General features: G+C 41.9%; 1 protein-coding gene across 8 annotated transcripts in view; it reads left to right on the top strand.

Annotated features, from left to right (window-relative positions):
• The window catches only part of MYO9A (myosin IXA), a 164,929-nt gene that overhangs the window by 88,324 nt on the left and 56,328 nt on the right, over positions 1-20,277 (top strand). For all 8 annotated transcript variants that reach the window (XM_056499559.1, XM_056499556.1, XM_056499561.1 and 5 more), the window contains 2 exons: positions 8,690-8,806; positions 16,902-17,036. In XM_056499559.1, the coding sequence (XP_056355534.1) occupies positions 8,690-8,806; positions 16,902-17,036 (252 nt within the window). The remainder of the gene's footprint in view (positions 1-8,689; positions 8,807-16,901; positions 17,037-20,277) is intronic.

Below are 20,277 nucleotides of genomic sequence, written 5' to 3'. Positions count from 1 at the left end.
CCACTCCTTCCCTGATGTGACCCAACATATCTGGTTTCCATCCACATCCCTGTCCTGCTTCTGGGATAAACTGGGCAGCCTTTGGGGTTCCCCCCTGGCTGAGACAAGTAGGATTAGGGTTTTTTTAAAACAGAGGCTTAACACCCAGAGGAAAGTACTCTTGCAGGATATCAGACTCAAGCTTAATCCTTGACTTGGCATCCAGGAGTGTTACATCATGCTCGGGCAGGAGAAGGATGATGTCATTTTCCACGCTCATATTTTATCTGAATATCTTGCTAAAATCCTGGCGTTCTCCTGGGTCCTTTCCCTAAGAGAACTCAGATTGTCAATGCACCACTCTGGAATTAGCCTGCAAAAGAGATTTTTTAATGATTTTTATGTACAATTAAGGAGGAGGAAAAATATCTTTACAGTCATCGTTGAAAGAAAAGGAGTGAAAAATGCATTTTTTCATTTTTGATTACAACAAAACAGAGGAAAAGTTGACTTAAAAGTAGTTTGAACATTCCTGTAAAGGTTCATTTTTATGCTTTAATTCTATAAATTTCCTACCTGGAAAGGAAATACATTAAAAAACAACAAAGCACTGAAGCCTTGCCCTGTCTGTGGCTCCCACCCTCCTGGCTGGCTGCCACATTCTGGCAGGAACCTTCCACTATCACTCTGGAGATGGGAGGTGTCACAGCATCATAGGGGTTGTCCTGCCAATGGACAAGAGATTTATCCAAGAGATGCAAGTGTCAGTGATGTTTTCCAGACCTCATGGGTGGATTTTCCAATGAGAAAAAATAGCCTGTAATGTCATTACCATACAATGCTGTGTCTTGCCCCAACATAACACTCAAGCAGGAAGGAACTTCAGGATTTTGTCACTTAATCAGGTGTAAAGTTCTCACAATCAGACAGGGGGTTTAGGTTTTCAAATTTTATGTTACACCTTTTTTCTAATTCTTCTTGTGCTCTCCCTCCTCTAGTACCAATTTCTCAGTACCTTCCACAATCACCTTGGGCCAATTGGTATCTTCATAATCACCTTCCTTGGACAAAGGTCCTTCTCTGACTTGCCAGTCTGTATTAGTCAGAGGTATTTTAAGGGGATTTCCCAAACCATACTAACATCCTTTCCAAAAATTCCAATGGGACAAGTCAATTCAATTCAAGAAGTGTATCCAGAGAGACAATTTTCCAATATCAATGTATCATTAGGTTGACAAGGATGTCCTTCAAAGTTACTTGTTTACTTGCAACTCTAGGAAATTGTAAACCACTAGTAATTAATTGTCAAAAAAAAACAAAACAAAACAAAAAAAAACAACAAAAAAAAAAAACTTTAAAAATATTTTTAAATATTTTAATATCACAGTGTTCTCATCCTGAATTAGTGTGTTCCTTCTACTGGCCATGGATGAGTAGGACATATGGCATGGGAGGGGATTCCTCCTCTCTACTCTGCCCTCATGAAACCCCAATTGCAGAGCTGCCTCCAGCTCTGGCGTCCCCAACATCACAAGGATGTGGAACTGCTGGAGCAAGTCCAGAGATGCTCTGGGGGCTGGAATCCCTCTGCCCTGGAGGCAGGCTGGGAGAGCTGGGGGTGCTCACCTGGAGAGGAGAAACCTCAGAGCCCCTGCCAGTGCCTAAAGGGGCCCAGGAGAGCTGGAGAGGGACTGGGGACAAGGGATAGAGGGACAGGACACAGGGAATGGCTTCCCACTGCCAGAGGGCAGGGATGGATGGGATATTGGGAATGAATTCTTGGCTGTGAGGCTGGTGAGGGCCTGGCACAGGGTGCCCAGAGCTGCTGTGGCTGCCCCTGGATCCATGGAAGTGTCCAAGGCCAGGTTGGAAAAGGCTTTTGGAGCAACCTGGCCTAGCAGGAGGTGTCCCTGCTCATGGCAGAGAGTAGAACTAGGTGATCCTTAAGGTTTTTTTCAACCCAAACCATGCTAGGATTCTATAAATGAGGCACAAACCTACATTTGGAACAGAGGAGGGATTTAGTCCTTGCCCAATTCCAGCAACTGAGAGGTTTCTGTTACCTTCAAACCCAGAAATGTTCTCCCACTTTTGGTGCTGAGCTGTAGATGCTCCAGCAGGTTTTGTGTGTGGTGCTGCTCTCCCTCCTCACCATCCTCCTTGCTTTCTGCTCTTTCCCTAATTTCAATTTCACAGGTACATCTCTCCTTTCTTCATCACTACTCTGTCTCAGGCTGGGAATGTCAGACCCAGCAAACCACCCTCAGCACTTCTCTCCCTACAGTCACAAACCCAAGCTGCAGCCACTTTCCATTTGGGTTTTATCAGAGATAAAAACTGGACTTTTGTAGTATTTTTAGTACATATGGTCACCTATGAGTAGTATCTGGCACCCCCAAGTGCTATTCAAATAGAAATGTATTTCCAGTTTGCTTTTTTTAATCTCATAATTAGTGATTGCTGTATATCATCACCTCTGAGATGCCCATGTGGGCTGTTTTCAGTTGTCTGCACATCCAAGGCTCACTGAGAATTGGGTTTGGCTTCTGTTCCTGGTCATCAAGTGCATTAGGAGAGCTTGAATTCCTCCTGTGTTTTCTTTTCTAATCTTGGATAAATCCTATCCCTCTTTACAGTGGCCAAGCATTGTTAATATGTGTATTTGTTTAAAAAAGCAAGCATAAATTATTAATTTTTTTAAGAATAGAAACTGATTTCTTTAATCATTTACTTGCATGCAGCATGATTTTATTGAATAGGTACTTTGAAGCAAATAAGAAATCACACACACTTTTTTCCTGATTTTCCCCCTACTTGGAAATTAAATATATCATTTAAACCCACAGAAGTGATTGAAGAAGGGAGATTTTTATCTGAAAATCCTAGGTAAATACCATGGGCAAAATTCAGGATTTAAAATGTGTTTTTTTCCTCTGAGTGATATTGGAATATGACATTTGTGTTACAGTAAGTACAAATGTAATTATGAAGCCAAATGTCACCTTAGAGAATAAATGGGAGGAAAATGGGAATGGCTGATAAGGATTTCAAACCAGACATAAAATGATAATGAAAATCAAATCTTGTGTATAATAATAGCTCACTAAATAATTCCTGTAGTTGGGTATCAACAGGTTCATGGGATTTAGTGCCAAATCCCAGTGAGCAGAAACACCAATTGATTAATCAGAGAACATGATGAAAATTTATTCCATGTATTAAAAGAAAAGCAAACAAATTAACCCCCCACAGAGCCACTAGAACCACGTATCCAGATTTGATTTTTGGAGGGATTTCCTGAAGAGGAAGAATTCTATTGCTACTTTTTTATCCCCCCAAAATTTTCTTCCTTGTATAGAAATTATAGAAGGCCCATCAAAGGCCCTAAGGGAAAAGGGGATATTTCTTCTCTTCCTGTGTTCAGATCTGTTTTACTGAAGAGAAGAGGAATCTCTATTTCTTCTCTCCACCAGAAGAAAGTGTATTTTGTGGTGCCTAACTTTATTTAAGTAATTGAATGCCTGTTCCTTATGTTTTACACCAAATCCTGCAAACCTCACACCTGGAAAGAAACATTTCTTATCACCTTGGAATTACTGTAATTAATCAGTAATTTATCAGTATTTGTTGATAAGAGTCTGAAAGGGGAATGTGTTGCTTGTTTTCCTCCTGGATCAGCACACATGTTTTCATGTTCTGGAAGAGTTGGGGGGTGACCAGGAGAGAAAGAATCCACAGGTGGTTCATATGGCTGTATCAACACCACTCCTATTTTAACAAAGGAATTTTTGGAGCTATTGCAGGTTCTTGGGAAAATTAGAAGGAGTGCTTGCAAAGCTATTTTTTTTAGGATGGGTGCATTGGTTCTGCATTGGTAGGGAATGCTGGCAATGTGTTTGGCAAATAACATCTATAGTGTCTGTAATGGGATACACACACAGAGTCTCCTGGGAAAATGCTGGAAAACTGGAGGCAAAAAGGACCATGATCAACAATGCAGCAAGTCTTGTGGACTGAAACAGCAAAGCACCAAGTTGCCTTTGGGGCAAACAAGTCAGGCTGTCTTCTTAAAAGTCTTCTCTTCTAGATCCAAGGAATTTTCCAGAGTTGTGCTTGGAAAATGGCATTTAAATATAAACTTTTCTAGTTCTCATAGTTTGTAGAAAGTCTGGAGTGGGTGCACTGACCTTGCCCTCACGTCTGTGATGTCACCAGTGAAAAACTGGGATTTAACAAAATGTTGAGCAGAATTGTTGAAGGTGCAATAATGTTATGTTGACCAGCTGAGTCTTTATGAGTGCTCCCTAGATCTGCATAATGCTGAGAGATGGGATGAGGGTTGTCACGGGTAATAAACTCCAGGGTGTTTAATCCTCATTAGGGCTTTAAGTTGTTTTGATGCTTGCACTCACTCACTTTCCAGTTGTACTTAAATCCACTTCTCATTAACTGAGTCTGTGCTTGTCCTGGTTTGGAGGACAGATGTCTGCCAATAAAGGCAGGAGCTTCTCTTTGAAATGGAAAATGTAAACCCCTTCCCTCCAAATTATTATAATTTTGAAATTAATTAAGGGGCTCTCAGGCAAAGATATGGGAATTTCCACCAACCTGAGCCTCCCCTGACACAGATTGAGGCCATTCCTTCTTGTCCTGTCCCTGTTCCCTGGAGCAGAGCCTGCCTCACCCCCATGGCTGCCCCCTCCTGTCAGGGAGTTGTGCAGAGCCAGAAGGTCCCTCTGAGCCTCCTTTTCTCCAGGCTGAGCCTCCCCAGCTCCTTCAGCTGTTCCTGGTGCTCCAAACCTTCCCCAGCTCTGTTCCCTTCTCTGGCTCCAGCCCCACAATGTCTTTCTTGTAGTTTCCAATGTCTAACCTTGGTAGGGATTTTAACCCTCTTGCCTTCCCTGTTTTTCCTGGGTGCCTACAAATATTTTGAAAAATTCCATCTTGAAATTTCAGCCCTCAGCTCAGTGCAGAAGGGCAGGAGTGAGGGATCCTGCCTGGAGCAGGAGGTGCTGTGGGATGGCAGCACAGAGATTTTCTTAAATATATTTAGTGACTTTGTAATCTCATTTCTTAAGAACCTCCTGTATGTGTACAAATGTGTTTTATAGAGGCTTTTAATTTGAGCAAATTTGGGTTCCTGAGATTACATCTTTTCCAGCCTCTAAAACACAGGCTGCTGCTGCTGGAACTGTAAGTCCTTGTTCCAAAGAACTCAAAAGGAGATTTTAATTCTTAAGCCTGTCTTCCCCTTGTTCCTTTTTGACATAAGATGTTTCCAGAAGTTTATCTGTTTTTAAGGTGGCCTGAATCCGATGCTGATCACGACAGCTTTCAGCACAATTCATTTGGCAACAAAATCTTACAAAAAACCCAAATGCATTACATCAGGATCTTAACAAAAGTTGGCCAGCCCAACAAGTGGAGCTTCTGGCATAATATAAATATTATATAGATCCTTTCTAGCTTGATAAGCAGGAAACTATTGATTAAAACCTTGTCTGTAGCTTATTTCCTTTCATGCCAAGTCAAAGCACGTTTGATCTGTCTCAGTTTGGAATCAGCAATATTTTTGTGTGGGTGCAACATGTCCTGCTGCCTTTGATCCCCAGAGACTTGTTTTGGCATTGCAACAGCTATTTTTATTTTGCTTTGTGAGGGAAATAAAAATGGTTTTGATGAGTATCACCATGTTCCAGATCTGCCTAAATGTCACCTAAGGAGACTTGTGGAAGAGACCAGAAACTTTAGGTGTTGACCTGGAGACAAGCTGTGTGTGGTGTATGGGATATAGTTCAGAGAATTAATTTAAGATACATAGGATAGTACAGAAATATATAATTTTTCATTAAATAAAGCATAAAAGCTTACTTTAAATGCTCTGCTGCAGCTCCTTAATTTCAAAAGAAGTAATATTATTCAGATCTTCAGATTGGGTAGTTTTGGAATCTGTTTAGGATATTGAGGGGCTTTATTTAAAATGTGATGTCAGTGAAGATCTGTTCTAAAAAGTAAATATTTTATTGAAATGAAATTTAAAAATTCAAACAAAGAAGGACCCCCCTAAACCCCGAGTCATTTAAAATTAGTTCATTTCAGCAAGCACTTTTTAAATGGATGAAGGCAAAGTGCTCCATCCACCCTGTCTTCTTGATGTGTTGCTTTGCCAGGAGTTTCCTACCAGGTCTTAGGATTAAACCATCACTTCTAAAAGCAGCTTTGGGATCTGGGCCACAGACTGTGGGAGGCAAGCATAGCAAGGAAATCACCTCTTCATGGGCTCCCCAGCTTTCCATGTAGCTGAGACCACCTTGGGAATAAGAGCAGTGGTTCATCCCCCACCCTGCATTCTGGAGGAAACTGGGCAGTGCTGCTGTCAGGGAAACTTCCCAGTCAGACCATTCAGAGGACTCGTGGCAGTCACACTGCCAGCATTCCTCAGCACTGGAGTGGTGCAGGCTTAATAATATCCTCATTTGTTTTGGAAAAAAAACAAAACAGGACATTCAGGGGTGAAGCCCTGCACATCCCTCTAGCCTCTAATAAAAGGTAATGAAAAGTGTTGCAACATAAACCTGTATATGATGCTGTGGAAGAAGTAACAACATTCTTGCTGGCTTTAAATGGAGGTGGAGTTTGTTTTTAATTGCACATTGGAGCAATTGACTGGGCTGGTTTATGCCAGGACAAAGCATTAGGGCAGTGAGAGGCATTCCTGGATCACAGCCTTTGTCTTTCCCCAGAAACTGATTTTTCTGGTGTGACAGTGGCACTGATTAATCAAAAAAGTGTAGATGGAGCATAGGGATAGAAAATTTGTCTTGAATTTTCTATTTATCACTGAAATATTCTCTCACATTTGAGGAAATTTTAAAAAATAAATTTGACAGCAACCTCCACCCCCCCATCCCCAAGCAACCCCTGTTGCTTTTAATAAAAACTGCCAAAAAACCCTTCCCCAAACCCTTTTCATCAGTAAAGGGAAGAAAAAGCAGTTAGTGGGAACTAGAGCTCTTTGTGTTTGAAATGCCAGCTGCTTTCCAGCCCTTGTTGGAGAACTCAGGCATTTCAAGAGCTCACTCTTTAAAAGTGCTGGTTTGGTCTGTGCTACAGCAAAATCCTCTCAGTCCTGCTGCTCACCTATTTGCATCACATACTTGTTTTTGGTTGTTTTTTGGGTGAGGAATTCCCTGCTAATTATGGCCTTACTTTGTAGTTACCTTCTGATGTCACTTTTTATTGCCACCACGTTATGGTTAGCAGTATACAGAGGCTGTGAGCATCCTCAGTCACAGAACCATGGAATTGTTCAGGTGGGAAAAGCCCTCTGAGCCCATCCAGTCCAAGCATCCCCCACCACTAACCCATGTCCCCAAATACCACATCCACATCTGTTAAATCCCTCCAGGGATGGGGACTCCACCCCTGCCACGGGCAGCTCTTCCAATGCCTGACAACCCTTTCCATGAATAAATTTTTCCTGACATCCAGCCTAAACCTCCCCTGGCATGGACTGTGTTAATCCCTTCTCCTATTCCAGCTGGACATGGGAAGGAAGTGAGAACATGTGCTGAAGTGTGTTTTAAGAGCAAAACATTGGCTGAATGGCTTGTGGTCACACTGAATGCTGCTATGTCCAAAAATCAAGGAAAAAGGAGGTGGGAATAAGCTGATAGAAGATAAATGATGCTACATGAGCTTTATTCCTTCATTTGGGGTCAGTGACATGAGGCCACTCAAATGATGTACCTCGAAGGGAATATTGGTGAGAAGGATTTCAAAGCAATGTGTGACAAGCCACTGATTTGTTACAGTTCAGGATTTAATTGAAATAATCTTCTGGTTCCTTTTTTATTCTTCTGCAGTAGCTAAAACAAACCAAAATGTAGCAGTCATGGCTGGTGCCATAAGTTTTTAGGTGATTAATATGTACCAAAGCTCTACTGGAGGTGATAATTGAAACCAAGGAAGAATCCCAAGCAGCAAGAACAAAGATAACCTTTAAGTAGGAACTCCTGTTGTCTGGTTCTCTGTGCAGGTGCCTGTCCAAAAGCCCAGGGTTCTTCCTTTGATCTCAGCTTTCATCCCATCAAGCAGAATCTCTTTGATCCCAGCCATGGTGGGGATGACCCTTCCTTGGCACTGTTATTCCTCTCTCTGGGAGAGCTACTGGAGGAGTGCTGAACCTGCCTGCCATGATTTGTAGCTTCTGTTGGTGGTACCTGAAAAACTTCAAGTTTTCAGAAACTCTCAGATTTACTAGAGGGGTTTTTAGCCTCCCTTTTTGTAGCCCTTCTGCTGGTGCCAGGTGCTGCCTGTCCTGGCCCATGCTTTCTGTTGCTCCTGTGCAATTTCCACACTTCTCCCTCAGGAAACCTTTCAAAGGTCTTGGTGAATTTATTACATCTATATTTAATGTATGTATTTATTTTCTTTCACCACCAGTGATGGGATTTGTGGCGTGATTTCATGTACAATCCACTCAAATGCATGAAAAGAAACCAAGCCAAAGTCAGGAGCACATCCCACGGCCCTGGGATTACACCCAATTCCCAGTGCTGTCAGGACCATTGGCATAAATTAAAATAGCAGATGAAAGCTTTGGCAAGGGAGAAATGCAAACATTGGATGTGGGAGCTTGAGAAGCAAAAGCCATTTTAGTGCAGAGCAGGAATCATTTCCAATCACTTTTTTTCCTTTTCTATTTCAGGCTGTGACCGTGCGGAATTCCATGGCCAAGTCATTGTACAGCGCCCTGTTTGACTGGATTGTGTTCAGGATCAACCATGCACTCCTCAACTCCAAAGACATGGAGGAAAGCACCAAGGTAACATCTCACCAGCTCCTTTGGCTCCTCCCTTGGGTTTTTAAAATAGATAACTGAGTGAGAAAACATTATCCAGGCAAGTTGCTTAACATGGAGTTAATTTTTCCTCAGATCATGACTGAGTACATCATTATTCTAAGTGGTGCTTGTGGAGCTGAGAAGGATGAAGCACCTTAAGTGTTATAAACTCAAAGCAACCAGGGAAGAGATTTTGTTGTAGCCTGAAAAGCCAGTTCCCCCACCCACTCCAGGAGCAATGGCAAATAATTTTCCTCCTCATGTATAAAACTAGAGGACCATGTATAATTGAGGGAAGAAAAAGGGAATTCCTGCTGCTGCATTTTGATGAAGTTGCTCCATGATGAAATGATGAATGAGCTGGGTGTCTGTAGGTACTGAAGTAGTACAGAAGCAAAATTAATTTAAAGGAAAAAAAATCACAATGGGAAGAGTGGAGCAGGTGCAATGCTGAACCACCTTCCCAAAGAATTGATGGAAAGAATGATATGACGTTTCCTGCAATAGCAGGGTCTGGATGCTGTGACCCAGGACATCCTCTCTAACCCTCTCATGTACTCATCCACACTCCTTGTGGCTGGGGCATGCTGTCCCCAAAATCCATGTCCATGCACACAGGCACTTCCAGCTCTCAGCTACCCTTGGCATGGGAATCAGGGACATGATCCAGCAGCATGTGGGGGTTTTTGGAGGGTTGTGCATCCAAACTAAAGTCACAGCTGCCAAAAGGAGGATTTTCACTAAGCACTGACATTTGCATTGTGCTGTAGGACTGAAGTTGCAGAGACTCTCAGTGTGATCACTCCTTTATTTAATTCCAAAAAAGGCTCGTAGAGCGTAATTGTGGGCTGGAAATAAAAACATGCCTATGAAATCTGGTTATATGCTTTTCTGACAAAGAGGGGTTGTTAGAGTGATAACATCCAGTGAGCCTTCTGATTGCACATGCTGCCTCTCCCTCTGTTTAATATTTCACCACAAATGTTGTGTTCTTTCCTGATTTTTTTCCATCTAAAGTTTTGTGCAGGAAAAAACAAACCACATTGTTTATATATTTGGTGAAGCAGAAAAGAGGATTTGTTTTGACAAGGAAATGCATCTCAAATGCTAATTATTTTTTATTAATGACCTAATGATTTTTAAAAGTCATTATCTGTTCTGTAATATTTAAATACAAATCAGTCTAGGACACTCTTGTGTGCTTACTCAGCATGGCTGTGGAAGTGAGGCACCACAGTAGCTGTTTATGGGCCATTAAACTTTCGTTCTCAACCTCAAATCTCAGCAGGTAAGAGCCAGAACAGCCCAAATTCCTGCTTTTTTCCAGCCTTGCTGCTGCACATTAACCCTCTGCTTCCTCCAGCCAAGACTCCCATGGAGTGTAACCACCTTCTCCCTTGCCCACCTCCATGTGTTGTCTCATGAATTCACAATTCACAGCTTTCTGACCCTTTTTTTTTTGCCCCAAATTGTAATGATAATATCCAGGTCAGGCAGCAGGCACCAGGAGCTGGGATTGGGGTTGCCCATGTGCCAGAGCAGATCCACCCATGCTGGCAAATGCCCAGGACCCAGAGCTGCAGGAATGTGCTTGTACCCAGATCCAGGGAGGTAATCCTGGGCTGTGCTTGGGCCAGAGTTTCTGAAGCAGAAAGGCAGTGCACAAAATATCAGGAAATGTCTGCTGCTCTAGCCACAAGTGTAGTTCAGTTTATCTTCAGAGTCCTCTATTAATTGGATTAATTGCCACAAATCCCCCAAAAATTATGAAAATGCACAAATCCTCCCCATTTTTGGGATGGTGACAGTAAAGAAGAGATTTCTGTGCATTTCCAAACAGCTTTGTTAAACATTGACCAGCCAATTTTCTCTTGAGTGGTTCTACCAGGTCACCTCCTCAGCCCTATTTTTAGCCCCCAACTTGGGTTGTTTCAGTACAGGCAGAGCAGAGATGTCTCCCTGGGCTGGGCAGGGCTGGGAACAGCTGCTCCTTTGCCCTGGAGGAATAACATTGCTGCCAACAAGTGTCCAAGGACATTCTGGGCTCTGCAGCTGCCATTGAGGCACCAACCAAGAGTCACCACCACGGAGAAATGGAGCCAACAATGACTAATATGGCTTTTCCTACCAGTTCCCAATCCTCCTGAAATCCTTTTCAGCCCACTCTTGGAGATGAGGATACAGGTTCTTCTTAACCTCCCATATGTTGTTTTGAGGTTGGCAACACCAATGAGTAACTGGGAGATGAACTGGGAGCAGTGGTGTCTCCAAACCCTGGGAACACCTCCTTGCTGCAAGGCAAAACCTCAACACTTGGATGGCATCTCCCTGCTGGCATCCACCAGCCAAAAAAATCACTTCAACACACCAAGTCTCTGATTTATGAGAGTAAAATACAGCCTTGCACCTCAGAAACTCACAAGTGTGCAGTGGATAAATAATATGTGGCTCATCCTGTGGTGAATATCCCAGATTAATCCCCAGCCCATGCTTGACACTGATCTTCCTCTGACTTTTAAGATACTTTTTGAAACAATCCTGCAGATTCAGAAGGTCAGATGATGGATTTGGGGCACAGAGCTTTCTTTTATAATAATCACATTATGCAGAGGTAAAACAAGGCTCAAAACCATCTTAATTCAGAGTATGTTTGGGAGAAATTGAGAAGAAAAATTAATACAGAAGTTTCTCTCTTCATGAGTGTAGATTTGATTTTAGTGGGACAAAGGGAACCAAGATAATTTTCAGATCCCAATATGTGTTTATTTGATATCAGCAGTAAGGAGAAGATCAAAAGATGAAGCCGGGCAAAGAAAAATAAACACTCGGCCCTTGTTCCTCCATATTGTCCAGCAAATATTTGGAAGATGTAAATCAGACCTTTGATATCCAAATTTAGTTAAATGTACAGTGAAATATTTTAGGAAAACACAGTGGGATTTGGCTGATCTTGCTTGGTGACAGGATTTCTAGCATATTATTTCTGACCTAAGTTGTGAATAAGTTATTTGATACCTCCTGGGTTATGGTAATGGCAGAGCTGCCATAGGTCAGATTTGCTCTGAGTCCCTTTTCCTTCATCTTCTCTCAATTCCTTTTAGTTCCTTTTATGTTCTCATGGTTCCCTACAAACTGTCTGAAATTTGACCTTTATTAATGAGGTCGGATGCTTTTCCTTCTCTTGAGAACGAGATTACTAAACCTCCCAGAGCCTCTTATTGAATTCCTCTTCCATAAATCAGGTTAGGAATTGCTAGAAGTCCATCTCACTTCTTCAAATGATGATAGACTGGTGGATCAAAAGGCATTACCAAGGTTTTTTTTTAAACTTTTCCCATTTGATTCTTGTGAAGTATCTTAAATTTTTCCCAAATCACCCTGTTTTTGGATGGCATGCTGCACACATGGAGATGATGGTGAACTCATGGCTGTGAAGAAAACTAAAATTATTTGCCATGAAGAAAAATTTGTGGTTGAATGCATGAAGAACTCATGGCTGTGAATAAAATTCATTACAATTAATGGCCATGAAGAAAAATTCCTGGTTGAATTCATGAAGGACTCATGGCCATGAAGAAAATTCATTCAAATTCAACCAACCAGTTAATTCTTGGCTTTTTGACCTGAAGCAGAGGTTGAATTGCTGAATGAGCAATGTGTTTAATGTGCATCAGTTCATTAATTTTAGGTCCCAGCTTCCAAGTTTGTAGCAAATCTCTGCCTTTCACTTTATATAAGAGGTCATTGTGTATATTGGGGTGATATAGGTTGGAATGATCCTTTTGGATGAAGTGCTGATGGATTTTGGGGTTGTTTTGGGGAGGGATTTTTGCAATATCAGCTTTGGAGTATTGTAAATGAAAATTAATTGCTAAAATGAAAAGAAATAAAAAATTTAAAATAGTAATAAACAAGATTTCTCCCCTGAATTTGAAGCAAAGCTATTTGTGATTGCCAAAATATACCTCCATGGTGGAATTACATCACCAACATGCAATGGGGCAACATAAATCAGCTCCAGTCATCCCTATTTATTGGCACTTTGGGAATTGGAGAGCACAGAGTTTCAAGGCCATCATTTGCCAGAAGTCCTTAAAACTCATACTCTGTGTTTAAATGTCATGGCTGAGACATTTTAAGAAAAGCATGAGGTTATTTTTCATCATCACAAGCAGAAGTGCTCACTGACCCAGGGTTCATCCAAATTTTAAAAATCTTCACAGATATGCACTTTTAATCACAGGAAATTTGATATGCTAATTAATAAGTCACACTTTTTAATTTTATATATTAGTTTAGATAAAGAAACAGCATTAACACACAAACTAGACTTGGCAAGTCGAGGTCTAAATTATCTTTGTGTGATTTCCTCATGGCACCTACTCAAAGGATGGATTTGAAGCTGAAGACTTAAAAAATTTGTAAATGATAAACTCCTTTGATTATTTTTTTAAACATTGGGCTGCAAATTTAATCCTAAACCCACCCAGATTACATACCTTTTACAGGCAGTTTAGCAAAATTAATTCCTGTATATGTCAACAGAAATGGTGTTTTTTCACCTTGCTACAAGAATTGACTCTGTATTAGTACATTTGTGCTGCTTTATCAGGGACAGAGAGCAGAAAACCAGCCATAAATTCCAGATTTCTCAGGTTTTCAAGTTTTCCCAAATGGCATCCACTGGCCTCGTTCTTTTGGGAGCATTGTAGCAGAGGACAAATGACTGTTTCACTGCAGAGCTCTGCCTGGATTTCTCTGGCATGAAACTCTGCAAAACACCACACAGTTTAAAATCTGTATTCTGGAGGAGTTCAGGAGTTGCAAACACAGGGATGTGAGAAAAAAGCTGTTTTGCTCTGTACAGCAACCACAGCAGAATTAACCATCCCCCTCCTGAACACGTGGTTTGATACCTGCAGTGGTTTTGTGAAATGTAGATTATTTTTTAGAGTTCTGTGTATGTTTAATTTTAGGTGTTAGCAAAAAAAAACTTATAAAAACACAGCTTTAAAATATAATATTTCTGTAAGATTCTTTTATAACTGACAGGACTATTTTTTATTATATAGGACTCTTCTGTTTTGCTTTATAAGTGTATTTCCATGCCCACATTGAAATGTATTTGGTAGGAGTAAATTAACTGGGTTTGGAAAATAGGGAGAGGGTTTTTGTGCTCAGTTGTTCTATATTAAATTAAGTTTGTGAGTGCTTAAAGACCTTGTTCAGCTTAAAGTCTTCACTCATGGCAGGGGCTTAACTATTTCCACAGGGCATCAACACAATGCTTTTGAAAGCTGGTGTCAGTAATTCCATGAATAGTCTGAAAGTGTGAGCATTTTATCTTCCAAGTCTGGTTTGTATATGCTGGAATAGAAACTTTTATGTAGGGGAATTTTTTGAAACTTGAGCTTGAACAGCAGTGAGGTGGTTGGGGTCAGGATTTGCAAGGGTGATGTGAAGGAGAATGAAAAAAGTCACTTTGTCCTGTTCCCATGGTCAGTTTTTCCATGGATAGTATAGACAAAATGTGATCCATGAATCATACAGAGTGTTTAAGAGGAATTCCTCCTGAGATGTATTTTAAAAGGAGATGAGGCAGATTTCTGCCTAATGAACAAAAGGGTTGCCACATCCATTGGGACAAGCAGGAGAAGGTGCTGCACCTCAGGAAGCAGTGGGTGGAAGTGAATCCCTCTGCCAGGCTCAGTTCTTGGTCCAGTGGTTCCCAATTCCCATATTCTGGTCAAAGAGCTGTTTCTCAGGAGTGTTTTGCCAAGTGATGCAAACTTCTGGGAAAGTGGCCAAGGGCCTTCATCCTTGTCATGGCACCAGGGAGGTAGAGACTGTCTGGCCCTGGAATAGGGAGAAAAGCCTGGACAAAAGATGGAGTAGTCAATGAGCTCTTGGAAAATGGGTTAGAGACTTATCTTTGTGCTTCAATGGTTTTCTGTTGTGTTTTTGCTTGTCCCAGTGGGCAGAGTCCAGGTCAGACAAAGCTCCAGCTCACAGCCTGTCTGCCCACAGCAGCTGTGCCTGCTCCAGCTGTAGGTGGTTCCCTGGCCAGGAGTCGGCTACAGAAGGAATATTTTCCTCCTACATTATGGGATGCATTGAAAATGGACAAAAGGTAGTGTGGAGAGGGCTGTGGACAGTCTGGCTTATATTCCTGGCAGTGGAATTAAGCCAGTGTTAGTAAGGAAGTCTTAGAAAATCCAGAGTGCAGGTGACACCAATAGAACTAAAACCAGGGCACCTGGCAGCTCTCAGGTCCTTTGGGGTGGAGGGGAGGGGATATTTCTCCTCCCTAGTTGAGGTTTGGCTCATTTGACCAGTGCTAATGCTTCTAACTCTCTTGTTAGCTAATTAATTAATTATAGCTCGTGAACAGAGTATTTGTGAGGTGAGGTGGCTTTGGTTGGACCCCAGAGCTCTGCTGGTGGGGCTCTCCCCAAATGTATCTTCCAGGCTCTTCACTCCTTTTCTTATGACAGCAGCCTTTCTGGGCAGGCACAGTATGAGTTTTATTTATGAGTTAGGTGTTTAACACAACAGTCATGTACAGGCTTGGAAGCTGCAGCAGAAACTGTATCTTGAGCTTGTTTTTTGCCCCAGCTCCCTCTGTGGATGAGGTTTATTTGCTGACACATCCCCATATCCCTCTTCCTCCAAGTTTCCCAAATCCATCTGACAGGCAGAAGGCTCAAATTTTATGAAAACTAGTACCTACACAAAGGAGAGAGTTCCACATTTCTACTCCCATCAAGGGTAGGAAACAGTCTGAGCCAAGAGGTGATGGGTTGTATTCACCTGTGGGCCAACATACACCTGGCCAGAGGTCCACTGCCTCTCCTTGCCTGGCTGGTGTGGGGAGAGGAGGGGGGTAGGAGGATGCAGAGCAAGCTGGGAATTCACTGCAGCACTGACCTCACTTTGCCAGCATAGGAAACCTTGGTGCACCCACAGCTTGATGAGCATCTCAAGAGGTAATTGTAGATTAGAGACCAAACAGGCATTGGTTCTTCAATTTAGGGGTGAGATATGGCTGAGGTTCACAAAACCATCAAAGTGATGAGAAAAAAAGGGCTGTTTAGAACTGTAACTCACCAAATCCTGCAATTTATATTATGGGTTTAATAAAAGAAAAAACTTCCCTATTGTGAACTTCTGGAAGTTCGTTAGAGAGAGTGTAGGGCTCATAGTGCCAATGGGCTCCAAAAATAAAAGGGATGGGTCCCTCTTTACATGAACTAAAGGAGCACAGAGATGTTTCTCCATATCCCTCACCCCAAAGTTGCAGGAGCTGGTGGAAAGAGGTGCTGGAGCACAGAACAGCCACGTGGACACAGCCAGGTGTCACAGGGGAAGATGACATGGGCAGGGCTGAGCCAGCAGTTAGGGCTGAGTGTTAGGCAGGGCTTTGGACTCTCTTTTTCAGCAGCATTCTTGTTTTTGTGTGGGTTCCCCTCTTTCAGTGAGGCAGGAGTGACTCAGTGCTCCCAAACATCAATCCACTGTCTGGTCCATCTGACAAACAAAGTGGATGCTTTATTTGTGATACTATTTTAGTTTTTACCAGGAGAACTAAAGGTTATTTCCATGGGAAGCCATGATGTGCAGGAGTTTCTTCTTGGGGTTTGCAGCTGGAGCAGGTTTGCTTGGACAATGCACTGGCTTTGGAGGTGTGTTCCTGTGGGTTGTCTTCACAGTGCAAGCCTTTGTTTCCCAAGCCTATCCCCATTTTCCCTTCTGAAGATCAATACTATTAAACCCAATAGAATAACTTGGAACAGGCTTGAGGTTTCTTCAAAGATGGCCATTTAATAATAAATAAGAAAAAAATCACCTCTCAAAGGGCTTTTCTCATAGAAGAAGCTCTTTTGTCCAGATATCTAAAGTTACATGATGTCTCTCTGATTTGGAGGAGTCTTCCAGATGGCACAATATCAACAATTCCAGTAAAATTCCTGCTTTTAAGTATATTTAATTCTGCCTGTGTGCTTTTGATTATGCACTGTGTACAAGTAATCCACTTTATGTGATTTTATTCTAATCCTCACTCTTACTTTTCTTGCAGACTTTATCCATTGGGGTGCTTGATATTTTTGGGTTTGAAGACTATGAAAACAATAGTTTTGAACAATTCTGCATTAACTTTGCCAACGAGCGCTTGCAGCACTACTTTAACCAACACATCTTCAAACTGGAACAGGTAAGTCCAGAAATATTTACTCCCTGGTGCCAGTGAGTCATGACTTCGATACCCTGATAAAGTTTGAAATTGTCCCTTTAATTCTGTTTTGTTAAGGAGTGTACACTGAATTGCTCAAATTTAACTTCTAATTGACCATATGACGAACTTCCACCTGTAAAATAATATCCAGCCAGATATTTGCTGGTTTAAAATAAACATTTTGGCATCCAAAAACATAATGAAGACCTTAACCACTGCCCTGTTGCCTCCTTGAGATGTGCTCAGAGGGCCCATCAAGGAATGAGCAATTCCTTCCTTGCCTTTACCTGGACATGCTGCCATACCATTTGATACCATACATAAGTTATTTTTTGGTATCTAGTGAAAAAGCCACCCCAATTTTCTAGTGGTTTTTTTGCCTTCCAGTGTTGATTTGTGGTGAGGGAGGAGTAATGTCACTCTCATGTGTTCTCCAAGGTCAGACTTGAGAGCATTATCACCTCCAATAGCCCTGGTAGATTAGGAAAGACTGAACTTTAGGCTTTGCTTTACGTTTCTTAAGACAGGGTGCTGCTTTCCTTAAGAGAGATAGCAAAAACACAGGCTGCAATCCAGCAGGTAACACACACAAGATGGTTTAGATGGATGGGAGGAGGCTTCTTCATTTGTTATCCAACAACAAGCAGGATAAGAAAATGGAAAGTTTCTTTCAACATCCATGTGTTGTTTCATGGATGAAACTATTATTCATTGTGAAACTATTTCATTATGAAATTATTATTGGGCTGTATAACACAGGAAATATGTTAGAGACCTTCAAAATGCCTTTTTCTTTACATGCCAGTCTGCATGTCCTCTCTTCAGGTGAAATCCTTCTCAGGGGAGGCCAAGGGGTAACCCTCCTTATCATCATTACAGAATTAACCCAGCCCTTCCCAAAAACCCTGATAGTTTCATTTTGGGCTTCTCCAGTGTTCTCAGAGATCAGAAAATTCAGAAGAAAAAGTTGCCTTGAATATAAGGATATTCAAAAAACAAGTGATATATCCCTGAGTGGGTCACTTAGGAAATGTTTATTCATGAGTTTGATGGTTTCTGTTTAATCTCTGGTTTTGATCAATAAGGTGGAACAGAGCTACTCAAAGCCATTTAATTTCAGTTTTTTAAGTGGCCTGTATGCAGGTGCACCCTGCTCAGTAGATGCTCCAGGAATGGGAATACCTGTTTATTTATGGGGACAGGTTTTTTCCCTATTGTCCACCATAAAAATGCAAATTTTGATACTACCACAAAACCATAGCAGCTGGGTTTTTATAAACGTTGCCATACACTTCCTAGAAGAGACTCAGGGAGGGAAGATCCTTTCTGAAAGCTGGAGACAGATGATTCCTCCATGAGGTGGGGTTTCAGCAGCCTCCTCCAAGATGCCATAATCTGTGAGGGAATTCCTGTTATTGGGCTGAGATTTCTCATCAGCTCAGTGCTCCCCCCAAGCACTGGGGGATACACAGAGGTCCTGAGTGCAGCAACCCATAACTCTTCTTGGAGCAGCTTCAGAGCTGATTAGCTCTCTCCTGGAAATCTGTCAAGCATGTGAAGTCAGTGTATGCTGTATGGATATGAGGAGCAGTTGTGGAACCATCAAACTGCAAAGGGCCCATTCCAATCCTTAATGCCAGAGCACGTCATCATCCTGGATCCTGGCTGGAAAATTCACACATCTTGGCACAGATTGAGTCTATAAATACCAGTAATCTGTGCAGCTGCAGGAATGCTGGTCCTTGGGTGAATGATCCTTGTGTGGTTTAACCATTTACTTTCCCTGGAATTCTGTCTGCATGTGGAGGAGTGCAGAAAGAAAAAATGGAAAGAAAACTCGAGGACACATATTCAGATCTTGGGCCTTCAGGATGTCCTTTCTTCCTCATGCTGGCCCAAAGGGTTTGTAATGATAGTCACAAACGAAAACCAGGGAGTTAATATTGTGTTTCTAGGGAGCAAAGTAGTTCTGTCATTTGAAAATGTGAATTTATCTGAGGTGTTTGTGTCTTTATAAGGGTTTATTTCATGTCTTGGGGATGGGAAACTGAAATCTCAGTTTTCCAAAGCTTGCAGGGAGCTGAGGAGAGTTTGCTGAGATACCCTGACACTTCTGCCAAAAAAATAAGTGACAAAATTAAATAGTCACCAAAGATTTTTCCTGAAATACTAATAGAATTTGTCTGCCAGAGCTGTATTTAGTCATGATGGAATTATTGCCATGACATGCTGTTGATGTTATGGAAACCAAAATACCCACCACAGTCCTCTAGGAGAGCCATGGGATTATTTTAACCTTTATTCCCTTTTTTTTTTTCATAGTGAAATCTAATACAATGTGTCTGGTGGATCTTTTTTTAAGTGTTTTGTCTGAAGATGACACTATTTCTGATGGTTTGCAAACAACCACCAAGGCATCCTCCATCTTCAGCTTGGTGTCTCCCAAAAATACAGCAGCTCTTGTGCTGTGGCTGAGGGGGTTTTTGCAGGGGCAACCTCCTCTCTTGCAGCTGACCACAGGATAAGGGTAAAGACTTTCTAAATCCTGCTTGACTCTTGGATCCAGATTGGTGATTATTTATTGATGTAGCAAGGTGGCTCTGGCAGGAGCTGTGACCTTGCCCTGTCACAGAGCAAAGTGATTTTCTGTCCCCAGCCCAGCTCTATCTCTGTGCCCTCATCAAGTGTCCTCCTGTGCAGAGCAGATAAGCCCAGAGCTGCCCTGAAAATCAGAGAGCACCCAGGTGCTTCTGGGAGAGGAAAACAGCATTTTTGCATTCCACCTTGTCTTTTGTTGAGTTTTTTTAGGGCTTTACACTAAATAGCTGCTGTGGATGAAGATTTAGTTTGGAGGTCACCAGTACCATACCATCTATAATCTGAGTTTCCTCCAAGTTTCCAGGTCTTTGGCAGTTTAAGGGCCAGGAGTACAAGTTTTATTTTATGTATCCCTTTCTCCAAACTTTGTCATCTTTGTCCTCACCAGTCTTCCCCCATCCCTGCCAAGGCAATCTGATTCTCTCCACTTCACCCACCTTTCCCTGTTTCAGCTGATGCTTTGCAAAGCTTGAGGACTCATCCTGTAGTTTTCATTCCACAGATCTTTTCTACCTCTTTTTCCAGCTTTTGTTTGCCCACCAAACCTCAGTTTCAAGGGCATGTTTTTATTGTTTAAAAAAAAAATTGATAAATAACCAAGGTTGAGGCTGAAAAAATTACA

This window comes from Oenanthe melanoleuca, chromosome 10 (assembly GCF_029582105.1).
Source record: "Oenanthe melanoleuca isolate GR-GAL-2019-014 chromosome 10, OMel1.0, whole genome shotgun sequence".
In the NCBI taxonomy this organism is placed as follows: Eukaryota; Metazoa; Chordata; class Aves; order Passeriformes; family Muscicapidae; genus Oenanthe; species Oenanthe melanoleuca.
The sequence above is the reverse complement of the archived record's forward strand: the minus strand, read 5'-3'. Positions and strand labels throughout refer to the sequence as shown.